Raw genomic sequence first — 20,559 nt, forward strand, 5'->3', positions numbered from 1 at the left:
GCATGGAAACATTTCAGAGTAGCCGATACAATGAAATACCCCTTGGAAACTGAACTTCACCTTCTTTTGGGCTACGAGACAGCCAATGGTGCAGGATGTACTCGACTATAAAAGGGCTCAATCTTACCCCTCCTCTGGCGAAACCTCAAAGCCCTATAACGGATGTTAGTCTTAACTTATCTCCTATTCCCCCACCCCTGCTAGCTTCCAATCCCTGACATACAAAAAGGTGGGTTTTTTTTTTTTCTTTTTCTTTCAAAGCATCTGTTCAAACAACAAAACAGAAGACTTTTTGGAGCCCTGTACAAGGTACCACATAGGTGCCCAAGAAATAAGACCTCTTACTTAGAGTCGGAAAGACCAATAAAAGCTACAAAATTATACAAGTTTTATAATGAAGTTTGTTTATTGATTGTAAAAGGGCTGAACAGTTAATAATAATCCTTTAAACTGAAAAAAATAAAGATCCATTTACCACTCTCCCCCCCCCCCGCCCCCACACACACACAACTAATTAAAACTACTTAACTATTTGAGACAGAAGCAGCCACTTTAAAGACTTTTCTAAGGCTTTCTTGGCTGGTCAGTTGCCTTGGGCATTTCTTTTGGAGAGGTAGAGAGGATAAGAAAAGGTCGTTAGAGGCGCGTCCCTTTGGCCTGGTGTCCTCTCTCGGCTCTCTGCTGCCTTGACTATTTTCAGCCAGACTGGAAGTTCAAGGATAGAAATATTCCTGTGTTAAAGTTTCTCCTTCATTGTGGATTAGCTGCTTCAGATTTGATACAGTCACCATGGGCTGCTTCAACTACTAAATGAGGCAAATTCTGCTGTCTGATGATCAATTCTTGAACTTTTCACATGCCCCAGACTACTTCATAAGAATGGTGCCATCGTCAGTAGTCAATATGCTTTTATTGAGTGCCTACTATATGCTAGAATTATGCATTTGGTTTGAATTTGTCACAGTACTGGGAAGCAGAATGTTGCTGCATTTAAGGGAGGGAGGCCGGTAACTTCCTACTCTGGACGTTGGGACAAATTACTTATGCTCAGTTTCCTAATCAGGAAAATGGGAATAACAACAGATCTTACCTCATAGCGTTGCTAGAAGGGTTCAATGCAAAGTACAGAGCAAGACAAACAGTAAACAGTTACTGCTGGCTATTGTTATTGCTCGTCAAATTGTTATTACTTCGACATGATAGTTAAAGAGCACGAGGTTTGCTAAATGGACCCCAGAGAGGGCTGGGAAGAGGGGGCAGCGTATGGCAATCTGCTCGTTTGTTGGAACTTTCTCCTCCTCTAACGTAGTCATTTTTAAATTTTTTTAAATGTCTGTTTATTTTTGAGAGAGAAAGAGAGACAGAGCGTGAGCGAGGGAGGGGCAGAGAGAGAGGGAGACACAGAATCCGAAGCAGGCTCCAGGCTCTGGGCTGTCAGCCGGGAGCCCGATGACGCGGGGCTCAGACCCACCAACTGTGAGATCACGACCTGAGCCGAAGTCGGACGCTTAACCGACTGAGCCACCCAGGCGCCCCTAAAGCAGTCAATTTTAATTGGGGTACGTTGCTGTCAGGAATTTTCTCCTCAGAGAAAAGGACACTTGGCACAAACTGCCGCTCAAGCTACCAAATGGCACCTGCTTTCGCGCTAGCAGGAGTGATATGTTTATATTACGAAGTTGAGGCCAATAAACAGAAAGTAGACGAGTGCTGTTCTCTGTTACCTCTCTGAGTAATGGACATTGAAAAAAGTGAAAGGGGAGAAGAGAGTAACCCAGGAAAACACTTTCCAAAGTTTCAGTGTCAAGAAAAGCGCCTAAGGAATGGGCATTTGAGGGGCCCCTGGGTGGCTCAGTTGGTTAAGTGTCCGACTCTCGGTTTCGGCTCAGGTCACGATCTCACGGGTTCAAGTCCCACGTTGGGCCCTGTGCTGACAGTGTGGAGCCTGCTTGGGATTGTCTCTCTCTCTTAAAATAAATAAATAAATAAATAAATAAATAAATAAATAAAAAAGAAGTGGGCATTTGAGACGATTTCTATTTTCACCTTTGCCAATATTCACAAGTTGACTTGCTGAGCTTCTCGCCTCCTTCCCACCATCACAGACCTAACCTGGGCACTGGTATGACTAAGGCTACTTTCCACATTTATGGTTCCTTTCATCTCGGGGAGTCAAAGCATTCCAGTTGACGTAATAATACAAGAAATAGGGAGTAAAGATAAAAAAATTTAAAAAAAAAAGAAGACCAGAAAAATAAGTTATGGTTGGATTGGGCAACCACAGTGCAACTTCCCGCTTTCCGAAATTCCTTTTTGATCCATTCAAGGCCACAGCTTCCAAGGTCAGAAGGCCTCTCTGACGTCGGCCAGGTGGAATCCAAGCCAGCTGCCATTCGGAATGTAATGGAAAGTGAAACTAGATCACTTGCCCCACGCTGCCTGGGTCGGCTGTGCCTTCTTTTAAAAGAGTTACGACGAACAGCAAAGGCAGGCAGGAAACCTCTGAAGACGAGCGGCCACACTCAACTTTGTTTTTTACCATCTCCCTCAATTCTGTTGCCACCGATCAAATCCAGTCCACTTGTTGATAGTGTTATGGGGACAGTGACACTACTTTTAAAGACTCAGTAAAAGGGACTGATCTTTTGATGGAGAGAATGTTGTCGGTCAGAAAGCTGAAGTATTAACTGATGGAGGCATTTTCTCTACGAGGTGGAGAAGTCAGGCTCTTGTCTTCTTAAATCTCAAGTCTTGAGAGAACGGTAGGTTGCCAAATCAGTTAATTAACAAATATTTACTGGACACACACCATATACTCTGAAGTACCATGCTGGCAATAAATCCTGGGTTTGTGTCCAACTAATGATAGAGCAGATTCTACTAGGGAAAAAAGAAAAAGCTCTTCAAACCTGGCGTTAATGAAATGTCATTCCATGTTACTGTGACCATATAATTTTCTGAGTAGTTACCTCATCCCCGCAAAATGTTATAAAATCAGGGGTTCTAACGGCTATTCTAGAACTCAGCTAGAAGGTGGGGACCGCTATATGTAGGCTGAAGCTGCGGATGTCTGGACATTCCTTGTTCCCACACCAGAGAATAAACTGTTCAAATTACGCATTTGAGTGTAGGTTAAGTTGGTAGAAAGATACTTTAATAATACGCTATTTGTTTCTCTGTATTTTGGAATACTCGGGATTTGAGTCACCAACTAAGCCATTTTAACAAATGTTTTTATGTTACGGATACTAATTATATTCCTTCGACCTCTGAGTCAAGTTTTCTATGGCTTGACCATGTTTTAATCTCTAACACCTCCTTCTTTACCCTGTAGCTTTTCAATACTCTCGACTCTCTTGAACTCAAGAGACATAAAAGTGATTTCTATACAGATTGTGTCTATAATTCTATTCAACTGAAATACAAATAACCGATTTATCCAAAATTTAGAGGTACTCTTTCTTGAGTTAGAAATTTTTGCAACACTTTGCTCGGTCTCACTGGTGAAGTTCAAACTTTTAGACCACACGTATGCTAAGGTCAGTTTCCCTATGGTGGCTGAACTGCAATTCTGGATCTCTACTATAGAACTCAGTTCTGGGTTCTGCATTTAATCATGACCCTGGAAGGTACCAGCCTCTATGACGTGAACAGCAATAGTTTAGGCAGGAGAAATTACAGGAAATTAGAAATCATTCGAACTATGGGGGAATCTTAACTGGAAACATTTTAGGAACAACTGAATGAAATCTCCACTCTTCATCCTATCTCCACACTGATAGCAACCCACCTCCCACATGCATAGATTTCACTTACAGATGGCTGAAAAGTAATTTTCTATGGTCCTACGATACTTTATGTAATTATCTGTAATTAAATGAACACAAGGTAAAAATAGTCAACTGAAAATAATATAAAGTATTCAGAACAATTACGAGGCTAAGCAACGTTTTTCATAAGAGAAAGGGTCACATGCAACAAAGTGGCAAAAACAGAATGGAGTGAGCTGTGGTTAAGTGTAAATCCTATAGCAATGAAAGTCATTTGTATTATCCTTACTTCTTTGAATAAATTCAGATGACAGCTCTATTTCATTTCTTCATTCAGTTTGGAGGCCAGATGGCATTAGAATCATTTACTTCACCTTGTTGTGCTTAATTACTACAATCAACACACTATTTTCCAAATTAATCATAACAAAGTAATTTCATTAGTAACACAGCAGGCTGTTGAATTATTAGCATCATAACAGTTTGCAAACAATTAAACTTTATTTGAACCTTAAAAATTTGCAGAGTGGAACATTATTGTAAGATCTAATGGCAATAGAGTACAAATTCAGTACAGAGCAAATAATCAAGCAAAATGCTATATAAAATATGACTTACAATCACCTTTGAAAAAAATTAGCTCTCTAACTGTTCATAGAAAAACAAATAAAAGCTAAGCAAACATAATGAGAACATAGCAATTAGCATATTTTCTAACAAGCCATGTTGTTTAAATTCACATTAATGATATTATTATGATCTTGAAGAGAGTGTGATATATTGTCAAGGGTGTAAAGGAAACTTTCTCCCTGGTAGTATACAAATGATTTTGCCAAATGAATACAAAGGAGTCATGCATTGGAAGTAATGATTATTCTTCTTATCACTCTAATTTTAAATCTTTCGTTTCCCTTCCTGTCTCCCACCTATATTCAAGTTAAGCAAGAACAAAGGCCAGCGCGGCTCTGGACAGAAGTTAACACTTTATTTCTGTATTGTCACCATTCACAGAGACCATCTAGCTTGGAATTGTTGGTCATCAGTTGGCAAAGGACTCCCTCTCCTGGATTAACTGTAAAAGGAGGCAAAACTCTTTTACATGCTTTACGTTCAGCTCCAGTTTGTGCCCGAGTGGGGGAGGGGCTGCCCAGTGCTTTGGTATGTGATGAAAAGCTGCTGCCACCTACTGGCCGAGCAGGAAAATCTTCCCTTGAACCAGAAGCATGAAACCTGTATCCATTACCAAAATTACATTTTCAGGGGAAACCCACGACTGCTTTTGCCTGTCATCTCTCAGGCTTTGAAAAGCAGACCACTAAATTTGTCTCCAGTTGTCTCATCTATGCTGAGATGATTTCAACCTGCTCCAACGGATCTCTATTAGGAACAGATTAACGAGTGTACAGATTCATTTCCGAAAGCTTTAACTTGACAACGTCTAATTTATGTAAACTAGACTTGACCCACAATCCCTAAAACTAAAATATAGACTTCATCACATTTGGAATCTGATGATCACAGTATTGAGAAGATAACGTTAAATTTAAGCTCTGAAATATTGCTTATAAATAGTTTTATATAAATAAAGGGGGGTTTCAACGCATTCATGGTTAGCATCTTTCCCTTTATAAAACAAACATCTGAAGAGTTCAACAAAGGTGGTACCCCCCAATCAATGATTCAAAATTACATGAGTCTATCCACATCAAATAATTACCCAATCAGCAGGACATTTTGATATGTATCGAGGCCACACTGCTACCTTGTTGGCATTTAAAATAATACCCTTGATTTCAAATATACACGGAAAGGTAATGTAATCGTTCCACAGATCTTGCTCCGGCCGCACAACATAGACCTCCAGTGTCGGCTAACCCTACCTTTCCACTCGCCTGTTGGTACGGGTTCCCACCACGATTACTATGCTCTCCTCTCTGAGCCCTTCCTTTTCCTTTCACTGCTCTGAGAAGTGTGAGACTCAGAGAGACTCAGATCTGGGGTTCTACTGTTCTGTGCTGGGACTTTAACAGCACAGCAGTGATCGGGCAGGATAAGGCAGCGCTCCGTTAGGTCTCCTTACTTTGAAACTACATACGGAGACTCTTTAGGCCATTGTATTACACAGAATGGGCTTTCCTGTGAATTTTTTATTTTATTCCATTTAAATACAGAACGGTGGTGGAAAACGCTGGCAAGCCCGTCATCTAATCAGGATGTTTGTTATTGAGAAAGGGCTCGGCATGGACCGTGGTTCTGGTCCACATGTGTCACAGGTGTCCGTGCACTGCCATCGGGAAGCCTGTCATCTTTTCTTTCTTGTGGCTATATTTAACAACAGAAAGATTTTCTTTCATGAAAAAATGTTGCTACTGTGTGAAAGATAAGTACTAAGATGGTTAACAAAGCCACATTCTTTAGATAGCATCTACCAGAAGTTGGCATGATATACTCAATTCAAATTTCTATGAAATTACGTATTACACTCTAAAATATAATTGACATCCAACACAAAGAGGAATTACAACTCATAATGAAAGTAGCAGGGACTGTGCAGTACATAGCAAATTATGCTGAATTCTTCACACGAATCAAATGAGTAAATAAAAACTACATTTATTTCTTAGCAAAATAGCAACAGGTACAAGTTTCCTGCCTGCATCTAATTTACATTAATATTCTTTATTTAATTTCACATCAGAGGAATATTATAATGAATGCATAAAATAACAGTTAAAGACAAACGTTCAATAAAACACAAAAAGGTTATGAGCTGCCACGCAGGCTTTCAAGATGATTCTAAATCCAAAGCATTTACTGACTAGCAGAAGAATCTTCCTTTTCTGCAGGCAGAAAGGGAAAGTTGCAGCTTAATTGTTTTCTTCAGTTGAAATGTTGATTTTTCCTGCTTGGAAAAAAAAATTACATTTTTAGCCAAGGAAAAATGAACATTTTGTCAATTCAGCTCCTCAGAAAGGCCGTAAAAAGTGATACTTTACTAAAGAGGAGAAGGTTTGGGAAAACATCCAGTTGTTAGCAAAGGGGCTTTCTCTAAATAAATCTATTTCCAAAGTAAATTCTATGAAGTTATTTAAAAATTAAACCAGATTAAAAAAAAAAGATGATGATGATGATGGGGGAGGCATGATCTTAGTGCTATCAGAAAACTACAAAGACTTTTTAAAAGGCAAAGACTCATAATGCAGAGACCAAGAGAACATATGAGCTATTACAGAATATTGGATTAAAATGTACTTACCCAGGACTCTCAAATATCATACATCTCCATTATGTAGGCTTTCGGCACCAAGCCAATGGCTCCCTTCATTTCTCCTACCCACCAGCCATATCTATTGTATTCCTAATTGAAAACAATATGCAATATTAACCTTTAGACTGGTATAAATACAATGTCGTTTATATGCAACTTCTTAGAAATGTTATTTCTTTTTATAAAGTTACAAGAGCTTGAGCTGCAAATTGAAACATTTTAATCTTTTGTTTGTTTGTTTCTGGACACTTAAAAATGCTGTTAGGCAAAGATTTAAATTAATGTATAAGACAAAGCCTGTTTATGACTCTGTACAGAACACAGAAACAGTCACTTGGGATAAGAACTTAGCAAATGAAACTACATGAGGAAGTCATTTCCCTGGGCCCATTTCCCTTCTCCCTCCCCCCCCCCACCACACACACACACACACACACACACACACACAGACGCATGCACGCACAGGCAAGCACACTCTTGGCCTGGGAGACAACTTTTCTACGCAAACACCAGCTCTAGATGCTACAGGGTTATAGCCAAGATCCTTAGGATACTATCTTTGCCTTCAAGAAGCTTATCATCTAGCAAGGAAAGAATTACTTTTTCACAATAAACTAATTCCTACTAAACTCATATGACTAAAGATTATTTAGAATGTAGAGCTACGCCTCCTCTTAAGAAAAATCTAATACGTGTGTATAGACATTTTAAACAGACAAATGAAAGAATAAGAAAACACTAATAATATCCGCAAATATTTGTTTTACAAAATAATTTTCAAAGGCTTCTTTTAAAAAGCTTCCCTAAGGCATTTGTTATTGCTTTCAACTAATCATAAACTTCATTAGATAAAGGATGGGTGGCAGGAATTTAAAGGTGGTGTTAGAGTCACCCTTACAGTAGAAGATCAATAAGAAATAAAGGATCTCAAGTTATAAAGGCAAAATATTCATCTAGCTGTAAAAAAGAGTGATTGATGAGTCACTTCTGCGTTTACTTTGCAACGTGAGATAAACCTGTACCTGCGTTTCTCCCCTTTGCCTCCACTGACAGATACGACACTGCTTTAAGCATTACGAACACTCTGTAACTGGTCTCATATGTCTGCCAGATTGACTAATGTATTTTTATCTCAAATTTATTTATGTTTAGTGAGATACAAACAAAGTAAAATGAATTACAAGTTTCAAGAATAATATCTTCCAAAAGCAATACTCGGCAAAAGCATTGTAGGACCCAAATTTAATTTTTCATGGAAGATAAATTTTTAAAATCAATCCCCAAAGTAATTCAATAGGCTATGATTTTCCAACATCTGAGTCCTAGATAAATGTGCATATGCATATTGAGTTACAGGTGGGGAGGGAATATTCAGACTAGCACAGACTTCACATTTGTATTGATTAGTATGCTATTGACCAGCTGAAAGGAAAATCATACAATTCTTCAATACAAATGTAAAAACATTAGCATGTGTGTATTGATAATGTGGTCTATCGATAGAACACAGGATTAAAACCTCTATGTGCTTTTTAAACAGTGGGTTGTACAAGAATTAGGTTTATTGGAAGAAAAAGGTGGAAGGAAAATATGAGATGGGGGGGTAAGGCTAACCCTGTACTTATTCTCAAGAGGGCACAGCTCTGGTTAATGAAGACGGAGGGCTCAAGGTTTTAAGTTTAAAAGTTCAACGATAGTGTGAATTTAGTGGATAAAACTATCTAAAAGCAATGAAAATAGTCTGATGCCCGAACTTAGTGATAATGACTATAATCTACATGGGATATATTTATCAGAAGAAAACACCAACTTACTGAAAGCTATGATTAGCAACCATTATATCTTAATAGGAACCTAATAAAACTGCCCTTTTCAATTTTTAAGGCAATGAATACAATTAGAGCCTAATGCTTAACAAAACAAATGTATTTAACCTTCCAGAGGCAAAAGGCCTACACTGTAAGATTTCAAAGTGGATGGTTAACAGGGTAGGTCTGAGTATGAAAGCTCTTACCCAATGTCAATGTAAGACTTTAAAAAAAATTTTTTTTTGAATATTTGTAAAGAGCAAGGGAACCAGCGCCCCCAACAGGCAGACAGAGAACATATTCAATGAGAGGGCATATTAAGACCCAAATCGGCTTTCAGAGACTAGCACTCAATCTGGGCTTCCAGGTTTAAATTCAAATACAAACAAGAATGCTCATGTCATTTTATAATATTCCACTTTGGTTATAATCTGTAGTCTCAACTGAGGGCATATCATCATCCTCAAAAAACTCACTCACATCCAAAGTTAAGAAAATGGATTTCCAATGCATCATTTCACCAAAGGACCAATGACACACTTCACACTTGAGAGCATTCTGCCTGATGGTCACTGGTCAGATTCATTCAATAGAAAGTACCCTCGAAAACAGGGGGGAGGGGCTTATGCAGCTGCAAACAAATCCCTTGCAAGTAACATTCTAGGAAAAAATAAAGTTTCAGACTCAAATTATCTTAAATGCTTCACTTAATTTAAAACAATTCAAAAGCATATGAAATTTGCTCATAAAAGTTTTCTAAACTATCACAGGTTTAAATCAGAAAAGGGTAAAAATAAAAACCAGAACGTTCATTACTTTACATTTGTAAAGGATTCCACAGAACACTCCTGTGTGGAATTAAGAGGCAAGATAAAATACAGTGAGGTAAAAATCTAGGAGGCAAATTTATGGATTTACACTGTGGCCATTAGAGTATGTCGACAAGATTGCAAACACAGAAGCTTTTACTTTTATCATTACCATCCTCTGTATGAGCCTCTTGAGCAACATGAATCCCAATTAAACCACTTGCAGCCTATAAATTGGAAAGAAGACGCTTTGGAGTACGGTATTCTAAACTTGAGCCTCAAGATTCAGTATCCTACGAGCTTTCCTTCTGAAGAAGCAGATCTGCCTCTCTGCCTCCCCTGTTTGCCGCTCCCAAATAAATGTGATTCCAAATGATGTATTACTTACGGTGGAAAGAATGCAATCCAGACAACGTTGTCTTACCGTCCACGTGCTAATTATAGTATTGTTCTAAAAGTCGCGGGTGGGTTGTTTAAAAAAAAAAAAGATCAACAACCCTCAAACCTTATCTTGTTATTAAACAACAAAAAAGAAAGAGACAAAAAAACCACTCCAGGCTGCCATCTAAATCTCTGAAAGGTTAGGAAACATCATGGCATCTTTATGGCACACGAGATCTCAGGTACGAGAAGGCCTGCCATCTGGTAGCCCTCACCCTACTCGGCTCTTAACATCAACCGAAATGCTAACATAGGCAAGTGGCTGTGCTTCAGGAGGACTGATAAAATAATGAAGAGTCCTTTAATCTACAGGAAACCATTCCAGTCAATTTACAAGAAATATTGCATCCCTTTGTAGGACGTGTAATTATTTTCTATTAATCATGTGCTATAAAGCTACATTATGTGGTTATTCTGTTATCACTAGAAAGAGGCCTGCAGTCAGCTTCTGACAATGTTAGGTAATTACTAACACAAAGCTTCTTTCTCCTCCCGTACTAATGCTATCAAGATCCAGAGGTGTGGCGATGCTCACTGTATAAAAATAGTACTCAAAAGAAATTCAGTATCTGCAAAATGGATGGCTTCCAGGCAAAATGCAATGTGGCGGGCGAGGAAGCAAAAAAAGCCAAACTGGCCCAATAACCCGGGAAAATAATCGTAAAGCGGCACTGCCCAGTTGTGCTCTCACCCCTGTTTTCCATTTTCACGCCGCTGAAATAGTTTCTTATTTGTTTTGTTTTGTAGTAAAATGTTCGGCTTCGACTAATAGTTGTTAAGCAACAAACGAAAGCGATTATGTAATAAGCAGGGGGAGAGGGCTCGTTTTGATCATGTGAAACCGACTGTACCTGACATGACAGCCGCCATATGCCCATGTGTACTCATTCGCTAAATCTTCGCTCTCTGCCTGTTGATTATCTTACACTTAAATACTTAAATAAGGCCCCAGCGTTCACTTAAACCCTTCTCAGCACCGTGATTCTCATTTCTCAAGTATGTTCATCCGCTTTCTGCAAAACATGAGGTGAAAGAATGTCACCTGAACAGAAACTTGGGACACTAATAAGATTCTGTGATGCACTCCCCCTTCCAGACACTAGTTACCAATCTGTTTGAATGCAATGGGTGAAAGACTGTGCGTGTGTCCTGTCTCCCAAACATACATCTGTGCTTCGAAACATACTAGCCTTTTGCAGAAATGAAGTTAATTTTATTCACAAATGTAAAACGCATCGGGTTTCAGAGCCCGTGGGCTTCACCGCTGTTTTCCAACTGTTCACTGTGATAGTCTCGATGTTTCATAAACATTGTAGGAGTATGAAAAACAGATACCCATGCAAAATACAGAATTACTGTCTTCAAGGGTACCTGTTGGATCTTTTCCTTTTTACTATCTCCAGTTAGAAACTTTGTAAGAATCCCTTCATTTCTCCTACATCCATCATTTCATCCCTTAAAGTGCACGACAGGAACCTGACAACCTCAGTGTTTCACTATTACTATCCACACATGAACTCCTTGAATCTTCATCTCGTAAGCTGATAAATGAGGAAACTGACACTAACACTCTCTAAGGTCCTCCGTGATGCCTGAACACCACCCTCCGTGAACCTGCTTTAAGACACCAAGTCTCTTAGTGGCTTGTGGAAATCAACCTCATTACTTTACAATTCACTATGCAGGTGTGACTTTGAATTACGCGAATTTGAAGAATTACTATTTTTTTTTTCCTCCCTGCACTGTGCACTCCATTTCTAAAGCAGGAGAGATACAGGACAAGCAAAGGAGCTGATAGTAGGAATTCAATTCTTACAACAAATTTTAGTTTGTATTCCAGAGTCAAGACTCATTTAATTCAAGTGTCTACACAGTCCACATTCACAATACCGCACAGTAAAAACTGCTATTCAGACTGATGAGTCAAAGACACTGGTAGGCAAAGAAAAGGTCAAATCATATTCGGTAGAAAGTGGCCTCGGTACCCCGTGTATTTCATCGACCTGTACAAGACTCTGTTAAGTGTTCTCCAGCTTACCCACCTGTCTCTATTCCAACTGTCGCCACTCTGGTTCAGACCTTCATCACCTCACCCTGGGTTACTGCATCAACTCTGCCTCTCTGTTCTTCCCAGAAACTGCCTTGGTCAGCTTCAAGAACTGCTCGGGAACTCACACCAGCTCCCCGGTGCGGTAACTGTAAACTCCTCAGCTCTGCTCCCTCCTGCCCTGCTGGCAACAGTCTCTCACTGCTCCGGTCCACACAGTCCAACCTTCCACCCATTCCTGCTTCTGCACGCGGTGCTCTCCTCCCCAGGGAACGTCTCCCCTTCCTCACCCAAATCCTAATCAGCAACCAACACCCAACTCAAGTTACCTAGCTGTCGTGACTTTTTCTCCAAATTATTTAATCCACGCTTACGTCTCTCATTCCCAGCTGAGCATTTATTCCTCATTTTATGTACTTTAGGTCTGTTCCTTCAACTAAAATAAAGTACAGACTCACTGAGATCACGGCAATATCTTACTTGATCTGTCTGCCCCACGATGTATAAAAGATGTCCAATAAATACGGACTGGATGATGCCACACTCATTTTGGATGATGCACCAGTCGACAATCCTAGTCATCTTCCTCAGAAGTGTGATTTCCAATAGGTCTATCTCTTCCTTTGTGTATGTTAGATATACTTGAAGAATTTTAGTAATGACTAAACAAACTTTTGTTCTGAAGTGCATTCAGCTTCTCAGTCTGAAGTATGTCGTTCCTACTTGTGGCAGGCTGCTGTCCACCCCGTTTTCCAATGAGCTGTACAGGAGACCTTATCTAAAGAGTTTAGATTCCACCTGTAGAAAGAAAGAGATCTGTCCCCCTGCTGAACTGGGACCAGGTAATTCCAGTTCTATGAAGAAACAAATTGAGTTGAATGTATTGTATGTATGGAAGAGGTTAAGACAGAACCCTGTAAAGGCAGAAATAGTGTGGCAGGTGTAAAGGAAAATCTACTGGGTTTTAGGTCCTGATTGTTCTTGTGATGATCTTCCCAGAATTTCCAGAGTCTCACCCCCTTGCTCTTTTACTAATTAGGTATGGAACCCTGGGCCATCCCCAAGTTTTTTAGGGATGATTTTTTGGGTTTATATTTATGGTACTCTCGGAGACTCCACAATAATCCAGTTATGTACTTAACATAAATCAAGAAGTCTAATGGTGACACATTTGGACCCTCACAGAACTGCCTTTATGAAGTGTGTTGTCATATTTACTCTAAAATTTTTTGTTGGGGGGCGCCTGGGTGGCGCAGTCGGTTAAGCGTCCGACTTCAGCCAGGTCACGATCTCGCGGTCTGTGAGTTTGAGCCCCGCGTCGGGCTCTGGGCTGATGGCTCGGAGCCTGGAGCCTGTTTCCGATTCTGTGTCTCCCTCTCTCTCTGCCCCTCCCTCGTTCATGCTCTGTCTCTCTCTGTCCCAAAAATAAATAAACGTTGGAAAAAAAAAATTAAAAAAAATTTTTTTTTGTTGGGAGTATTATCTGTCACTGTTGTACTTGTCATATAAAGTTGTTAAGGTCAGCTAATCAGTGAAGATTCTAGAAATTCTAGTGGAGATTTTTTTTTTTTTTAAAGTAGCCAGATCTGGGAAAAGCCAAGATCCCTCCTTTTTGATTAAAAGGGGTTATTAGCTCCTTGTCTCTCCCTTTTGTAGTCTGGCTGCTGAGAAGCTCCAGGCTGTGTTGTTAGTTCAAGTGCCCAAACTCCAGTCTTTTAAGGTCTCCACAGGGGCAGTCATTTCTTCCTTGGGTCTTTTATTTATTTTCCCCAATTACACTGAGCCTTGAGATTTCCTCACCTATAAAGCAAAGCACTAGCACTAAGGTTTCCTTAACTCTATGATTCTATCATTCTAAATTGTTTTAAGAAGGTCAGGATTATTTCCTATTTTTACCTGTATTTTCACAAACACAAATAAACATATATCTGCCATACTATTAGGTATCAGGGATATAAAAATACTTGAGACACACACAGTGTCTGCCTCAACGAGTTCGGGGTGGAGAGAGAGAGAAATGGAAACTCCTAGTCCCCACTTAGATGTAGCAGTGTAAAAAGAGAAAACTCCAGGGTCAGACCTGCACTGATTCCAGGAGAAGGTACTTTCTAGTTGGTGTCCTTGGGTGATTCACATAACAACCTTGCTGGGCATCGCTTTCCGACTCTGGAAAATTAACACACCGTAACACCACAGGGTTATCTTATGATCAGATGAGCGAAAGCATACCGAGTGCCTAGAACGGGTCCTTGTGGGTACGCAACAAATTCTTTTTGTTGTTGCTGTTCCCTCCCTCTCCCTTCCCACTAATGGGTATAGGAAAATGCCAGAGCAACGAAAAAAGTGCGTTGGAGTGCACTCCAAGGCAATCTGATTATGAGCGGTTCTCCACCCTGCTCTTCCGAAGGGAATGTGGCCTGTAAAGGGATGAGGGGGGGAACATCTCAGAGGAGTGAGTGCTGCTATATATATGTTAAGGGGGTTCCTGAGTTTCTGGGGTGGGGGAGAAGAAGCGCCTAAGAGATCATGGACTTTTCAATTTAGGATTTAAAAAAAAAATTATCAACAAGGTGCTGTCTTTCAAGTCGTTTTGTTTTGCTTCTGACAGACCCTGGCTTATTCCGCGCAGGATTAAACCGCACAGGCCTTGCAGCCCATAGCAGCCCCTGCCACTTCCGCCCACCCTGCATCTCGGACGCTGCCTGCCGGTTTTTTCCTTGACCCCTCCGGCTTACTCTGAGCCTCCCAACCTACTTTCCAGAATCACCTCCCCGCTTCCATCTGTCAACATTTTCCTGAAACGCTCCTTCCATTTGAGGTCAGAGGACACAGGGAAGGACCTGAACGTGTTGTCCCCACCTAGATAACGAGAGGAGTCCCATGAGTGGAACCAGACTGTCTCCTGAGGGAGGGGCGGGTGTGAGCAGAGCAGGTCTACCTGGCCTCACTGTGTACCCGCAACGCTCCCGTATCGACAGCACGGAAACTAAATGCCACCAGACCCAAAGAGACACAGGTCACAATACAGCTACTCCTCCTCCTTCCCCGAAGGCTGGAAGGCATAACCACATTTTGGGAACTAGCTGAGCATCAACAACGTTATGTCCTATATTGAGATGTCCTAGTTATTCTTCAGCAGTTGGTTATGCTGTTTGTGGCACGCGGGGGCAGATGGTCACGGAGGGAAAATGAAGACACCTGAAAAGTAACTCTGCCAGCAGAGCTCGGGAGGCCTTTCATGTTATTTCCTTTTTCCGGTAGGTTCGAAAGCCAGAAAAATCCTGGTCATGGAATCTTTACGTTTTTACAATGAGAAGCAGACGGTCAGTGACAGTCACAATTCACCGAAAAAAAACTCACAGATATAATGGGAGACAATGCTCGACCCTCCAACCAATATATACTAAAAAAAGAAAAAAAAAAAAAAAAAGCGTCCTTACCGTACATTAGTGAACACTGTCAACCTACATTTCCTGTTTTTCACTTAATAAAAAATTTCTTAAGACGCTGCAATGCTCAAGCCACACGTGTCCTAGACTAGATAAAATATCCCAGGACTCTTCACCCCCTTGTTTTTCTGTTAACACCAGACAAAGTAGCGTGCTTCTTTCCTGCCGAAGCATAGCTCTGCTGTCGTTAAGTCTCTAAAAATAATTTATTGCTTTAAAAGTAAGAATAGGAATGTGGTTAGCCATTTACCGATGAGCACAGATTGAAAGATAAACTAATAGACGATGTAAATCCAGAACAGCAAGTAGAATCATATAACCAAAGAGGTATGCAGGGCGAGGGAATACGCCTATAGCCATATACCCTGGATCCTGCTATTCAAATCCTAACATCTCCCAAACATAGTTCTGGGTAAATACTATTAACTAGGATATTATGTCCTTGTTTAAGGTGGTAATGAACGTGACATGTAACCTAGTAATGGAATCTGGCATGATTTTACACAACCTGATTCCTTTTTTAAAAAACTAAAAAGATTTTTTTTTTTTTACTTCAAATATGATTTCCCCCCCATCAAATGAATCAGAAATTGGGCCGTGAGTTTTAGAATTAATTCATTAGCAACGTAGCGGTCGACAAAATTACAAACCCCATTTTCATCTGTCCCTGTAAATGTGCCCCATTGTTTTTAGGGGAGAATAAAAAGATTTCTAAATCTCTGCTGAACTACTGATGTACGTAACAGGGTTTTCTCCTAATACACAAACAACAGCAGTGACCCTACGTGGAAAGAACTATAAGCAAAAAGTCACTGGCTCTCCTTTTTAGGTAAGCAGTACTTAAATTTAGTATTAGTGAGCTTCAAAGGTTAAAACTTAGAAAATGCCAGACACTTTGAAAGAGAGGCGAACTCAGCCAGGGGTCACATGACAGCTGCTAATTGAAAAATGTTAAAAAGGGAAGGGGGAGGCAGGCCAGGTGATCTGCTTACCCTTCTTTATTGCAACACTTGATTTGCACTAGAGAAAAAAATTTAAGTCTAAGACTCGTATAACTCTCAAAAAAGACGCCTGAAATACATAAATCAGCCCCAGGCTGACTGAGCACAGCTGACGCCCTATCAAGGCTTCCTTGCAAAAACAGAGAAAGGAGACTGAATTTTAAAACGAAACTATATTCCTACGTTGAATTTTAACGAAGACAGCCCAATGGTCACACCAGTTCCGTCTGTTTCTGTCATTACATTTACAAAATTAAAACACTCTTCATTATAATGCACACCATTTTTAGTCCTTGATTTATCCAAATTGTATTTAAGAATGCATCTTTTCTTAAACTGTCTTGTGTTTCCTTTTTTTTTTTTTTTTAAAGAGTATTTTCAGAACTGGCAACCTTCTGGAAGGTAAGTCAGATCAGTGACAATTAAATATTGCGAAATACAGGTCAGTTAATTTTGAAAAGCAAGGCGTATTTCTTTCAAATCTTGCAAATGGCATTATTTATTAGAAAAATTGTGGCATTAATTTCTTCACAAGGTACACATTTTTTATGCCTCTACAAATATTGCATTAAGACTCCTTAAAAAGGTATGTATACAATGTTTACATTCAATTCTGAATGATTAAAAATTTTATGATTAATGCTAATACTTTGTTGACATGACATAGGAAAGTAATAATCCATAGCTAGATCTCAAGCTGAATTTATGACATCATTTTGATTGTGCACATTAGCTGCAATTACCTGCACCACTCATTCTGAGCCACTAGATGGTGTAAAAAATAAATTAAAATGGTAAAATTTCGTTCTATAGCCACAAAACCTAATATAACTCTGAGAAACATGAAACACATTTCTAGACCTACAACAATGCTGGTGATTTCTATGCTAAGTGTACTTTAAAAAAAAATCTCTCTCTCCACCTGGATCTAGAAACAAGTCCTTCTGAGGAATTCTTCATCATATATATATAACAATATATAGATCTACCTTAATCTAGAAACAAGTCCTTTTGAGCACTTTTTCACTCTCTTCTAAGAGCCTGAGTTCTGAATTTACAGTAGTCTTTTTTAAAATTTTTTTTCTACATTTTACTTATTTTTGAGAGAGAGAGAGAGAGAGAGAGAGAGAAACAGAGCACAAGTGGGGGAGAGGCAGAGAGAGAGGGAGACACAGAATCCGAGGCAGGCTCCAGGCTCCGAGCTGTCAGCACAGAGCCCGACGTGGGGCTCAAACTCACGAACTGTGAGATCACGACCTGAGCCGAAGTCAGACGCTCAACCGACTGAGCCACCCAGGTGCCCCTGAATTTACAGTAGTCTTAAACATTCAAATTGCTGTCATTCCCACGAAAATGAATTTATGATATTGCTTTATGGTCTATTTTGGCCAAAGTTTTGGTAAAAACTGGAAGACCAAGCCAATAAAAAATTATTAGAGTCTCCAAAGATTCCTCTCTGAAACTGTTCTCCCCAAATCGCTAAGTGCAAGTCTTCACAAACATATACTGACTCCCAAAGCAATTTGAAAACCAATAGCCAAGATGTCCACTAACGGCCCCAAATTTGTCCAAATTCCATCCAGGGAGAGCTAAGCATCCTTTCTTTTCACCCTCACCAAGATTTACCTGGTTGATTCTACCAGCTCCGCAGTGGGATAAATACTGGCATTAAATCATTCCGCCAATAGCGATAATGCGCTGGCGAACAATGTCTAGCCTCTTTCCAAAACCAAAATGAGCTCTAGGAGGCCTCTCGTGAAATCATGCTGCCCATGGAACTTCACGCCTTGTGAAGGGCTGAGAGAGGAATTGTTTTTGGTAGGCACATGCCCAAATAATAGCATTGAGAAATTTTAGATGGCGGTATACTCTTCCTTTGAGCCGGACCACCGCTAACCTTAGCTCTATGACCAGGCTTCACACATAAAATTACAATCTCCACAAAACAGGTTTGGGAGAACAGAAAGTGCCGGGGCGCCTGGGTGGCGCAGTCGGTTAAGCGTCCGACTTCAGCCAGGTCACGATCTCGCGGTCCGTGAGTTCGAGCCCCGCGTCGGGCTCTGGGCTGATGGCTCAGAGCCTGGAGCCTGTTTCCGATTCTGTGTCTCCCTCTCTCTCTGCCCCTCCCCCGTTCATGCTCTGTCTCTCTCTGTCCCAAAAATAAATAAAAAACGTTGAAAAAAAATTAAAAAAAAAAAAAAAAAAAAAAAAGAAAGTGCCTTCCCTGGGATTCCAGAAGTGTGACATACACCTATGACGCTACCTTTACTTTCATAATAACAGAAAGTAATTTTCGGAGGCAATGGGAATGCCACTTGTTTGACAGCCTGCCCCGGAGGTCGCTACTCTGAGGTTTTCAGCCACAAAGACAGCATGAGTCATAAAGAAGGCTTTAAGGGCAGACCCACATGGCTTTTAGAAGTTTCGCATTTTACCATAATAATATAATGACTCCATGCCGTTTATCCCTATAATTTGGAATTCCAAGTAGAAGCCAATCAACCTTTTATTTTATACGCAACTGCAGCTCAGCTGGCGAAAGAAACTGCGAGCTAAGTACGTTTGGGGAATAATTCCAAGAGACTTTCTTGAACTGAAATGAATCACTTCGGTTTCTATGCTAAGTAATTAACTAAAAAAAAAAAAAAAGTGTTATCTTAATTCAGAACAATGAAATGCTCAATAATCTTGTAATGCTTCATCCAAGAGTTGGTTATCTATAGCTTCTAAGAACTAAACCTGTACTTCTTTAAAAAACAAAAAACAAACATACTAAGGAACAGAGGACGAAGAAAGATGAGAAGTCTTAGCTTTGGGCACCTCAACTAGCAATGATCATGGCTGCTTATATTTACTTGTTAAATATCTTCCCCCAGTGACCTACAAGTGCTTCTGTAGTATTCCTTTTGGATTCCTGGTGCTTAGCACAGGCCCTCGCACATTGTGGATGCTTTACGACAGTTTCAAATTACACACGAGGGAGGAAAGAAGGAAGGAAGATGCACGAGAGAGAAGCAGACAGCCTTGGTCTGGGAGTCAAGGCGCCTGGTTAAGTCCTGGTTCTGGCCCCTTCTCGACCCAAGTTCCCTTATCTGTAAAACCAAGAATAAGTGGATGATCATCATGCAGATTCCTCATTCAAATGTTCTATGATTTCCTAGGTTATGATTTTATCCACCAGCCATCTTTTGTTACGTTCAATAAACGACCTTATTTCCAAATCTCTTCTGTATCTAGCAAGCCATATTATCTTTTGGGAAAGTACAAAATATTTCTCTAATCAAGAAACCACATTAAACTTCTAGACTTATGATTTATAGAACATCTCCCTACTTACATTTAACTAGTTTTCATACATCATTTGTTTCTAGAATAGCTTCATAAAGTAGACTGAGCAAGTTTTTTAATCCCTATATTACAGCAGGGAAAGTTAAATATGAAAATTAAGGCAGCTCACACACATCACCACTATAAGAAACATGACTTTTAGATCTAAGGACAGAAAGATTTTGAGTCATCCAGTATCTTAAGAGGCAGAGACACTGATTTGAGTCATCCAGTATCTTAAGAGGCAGAGAGAGAGAGAGAGATTTTATATATATGTGTGTGTGTGTGTATATATATATATATATATAGAGAGAGAGAGAGAGAGAGAGAGAGAGAGAGAGAGAGGTGAGTTCATAGCAACAGACTCTGTCATTACGTTTACAAATACAACTATGTTAAATTGTTAAAAATTACCTAAACCTATCTGAATAGAAAAAACATCGCTTTTAAATTGTCGGAACACCAATGTATTTACATAAAGATGAAAAACTCCTACTATAAACAGTGTTTCCAGTAGTGAATGGCAGACAAAATCAGAATAAGCACACAGAAGAATAAAAAGGAAGAGGAAAGAAAAACATAATAAATAACCTAATACCTCACAATGTTAACTTTCACATAAGTATATTGTTTCTGGAG

General features: G+C 39.9%; 1 protein-coding gene across 2 annotated transcripts in view; it reads right to left on the reverse strand.

Annotated features, from left to right (window-relative positions):
• Positions 1–4,252: 4,252 nt before the first annotated feature.
• SKAP2 (src kinase associated phosphoprotein 2) overlaps positions 4,253–20,559 on the reverse strand; it is a 182,127-nt gene continuing 165,820 nt past the window's right edge. Inside the window, exons 12-13 of one of the 2 annotated variants that reach the window (XM_043589138.1) lie at positions 7,027–7,128; positions 4,253–6,672 (exon numbers count right to left, since the gene is read on the reverse strand). In XM_043589138.1, the coding sequence (XP_043445073.1) occupies positions 7,036–7,128 (93 nt within the window). In that variant the 3' untranslated portion in view covers positions 4,253–6,672; positions 7,027–7,035. Of the gene's footprint in view, positions 6,676–7,026; positions 7,129–20,559 lie in introns of both variants that reach the window. The other variant, XM_043589137.1, reaches the window with a different exon arrangement.

The sequence above is a fragment of the Prionailurus bengalensis genome, chromosome A2, assembly GCF_016509475.1.
Source record: "Prionailurus bengalensis isolate Pbe53 chromosome A2, Fcat_Pben_1.1_paternal_pri, whole genome shotgun sequence".
In the NCBI taxonomy this organism is placed as follows: domain Eukaryota; kingdom Metazoa; phylum Chordata; class Mammalia; order Carnivora; family Felidae; genus Prionailurus; species Prionailurus bengalensis.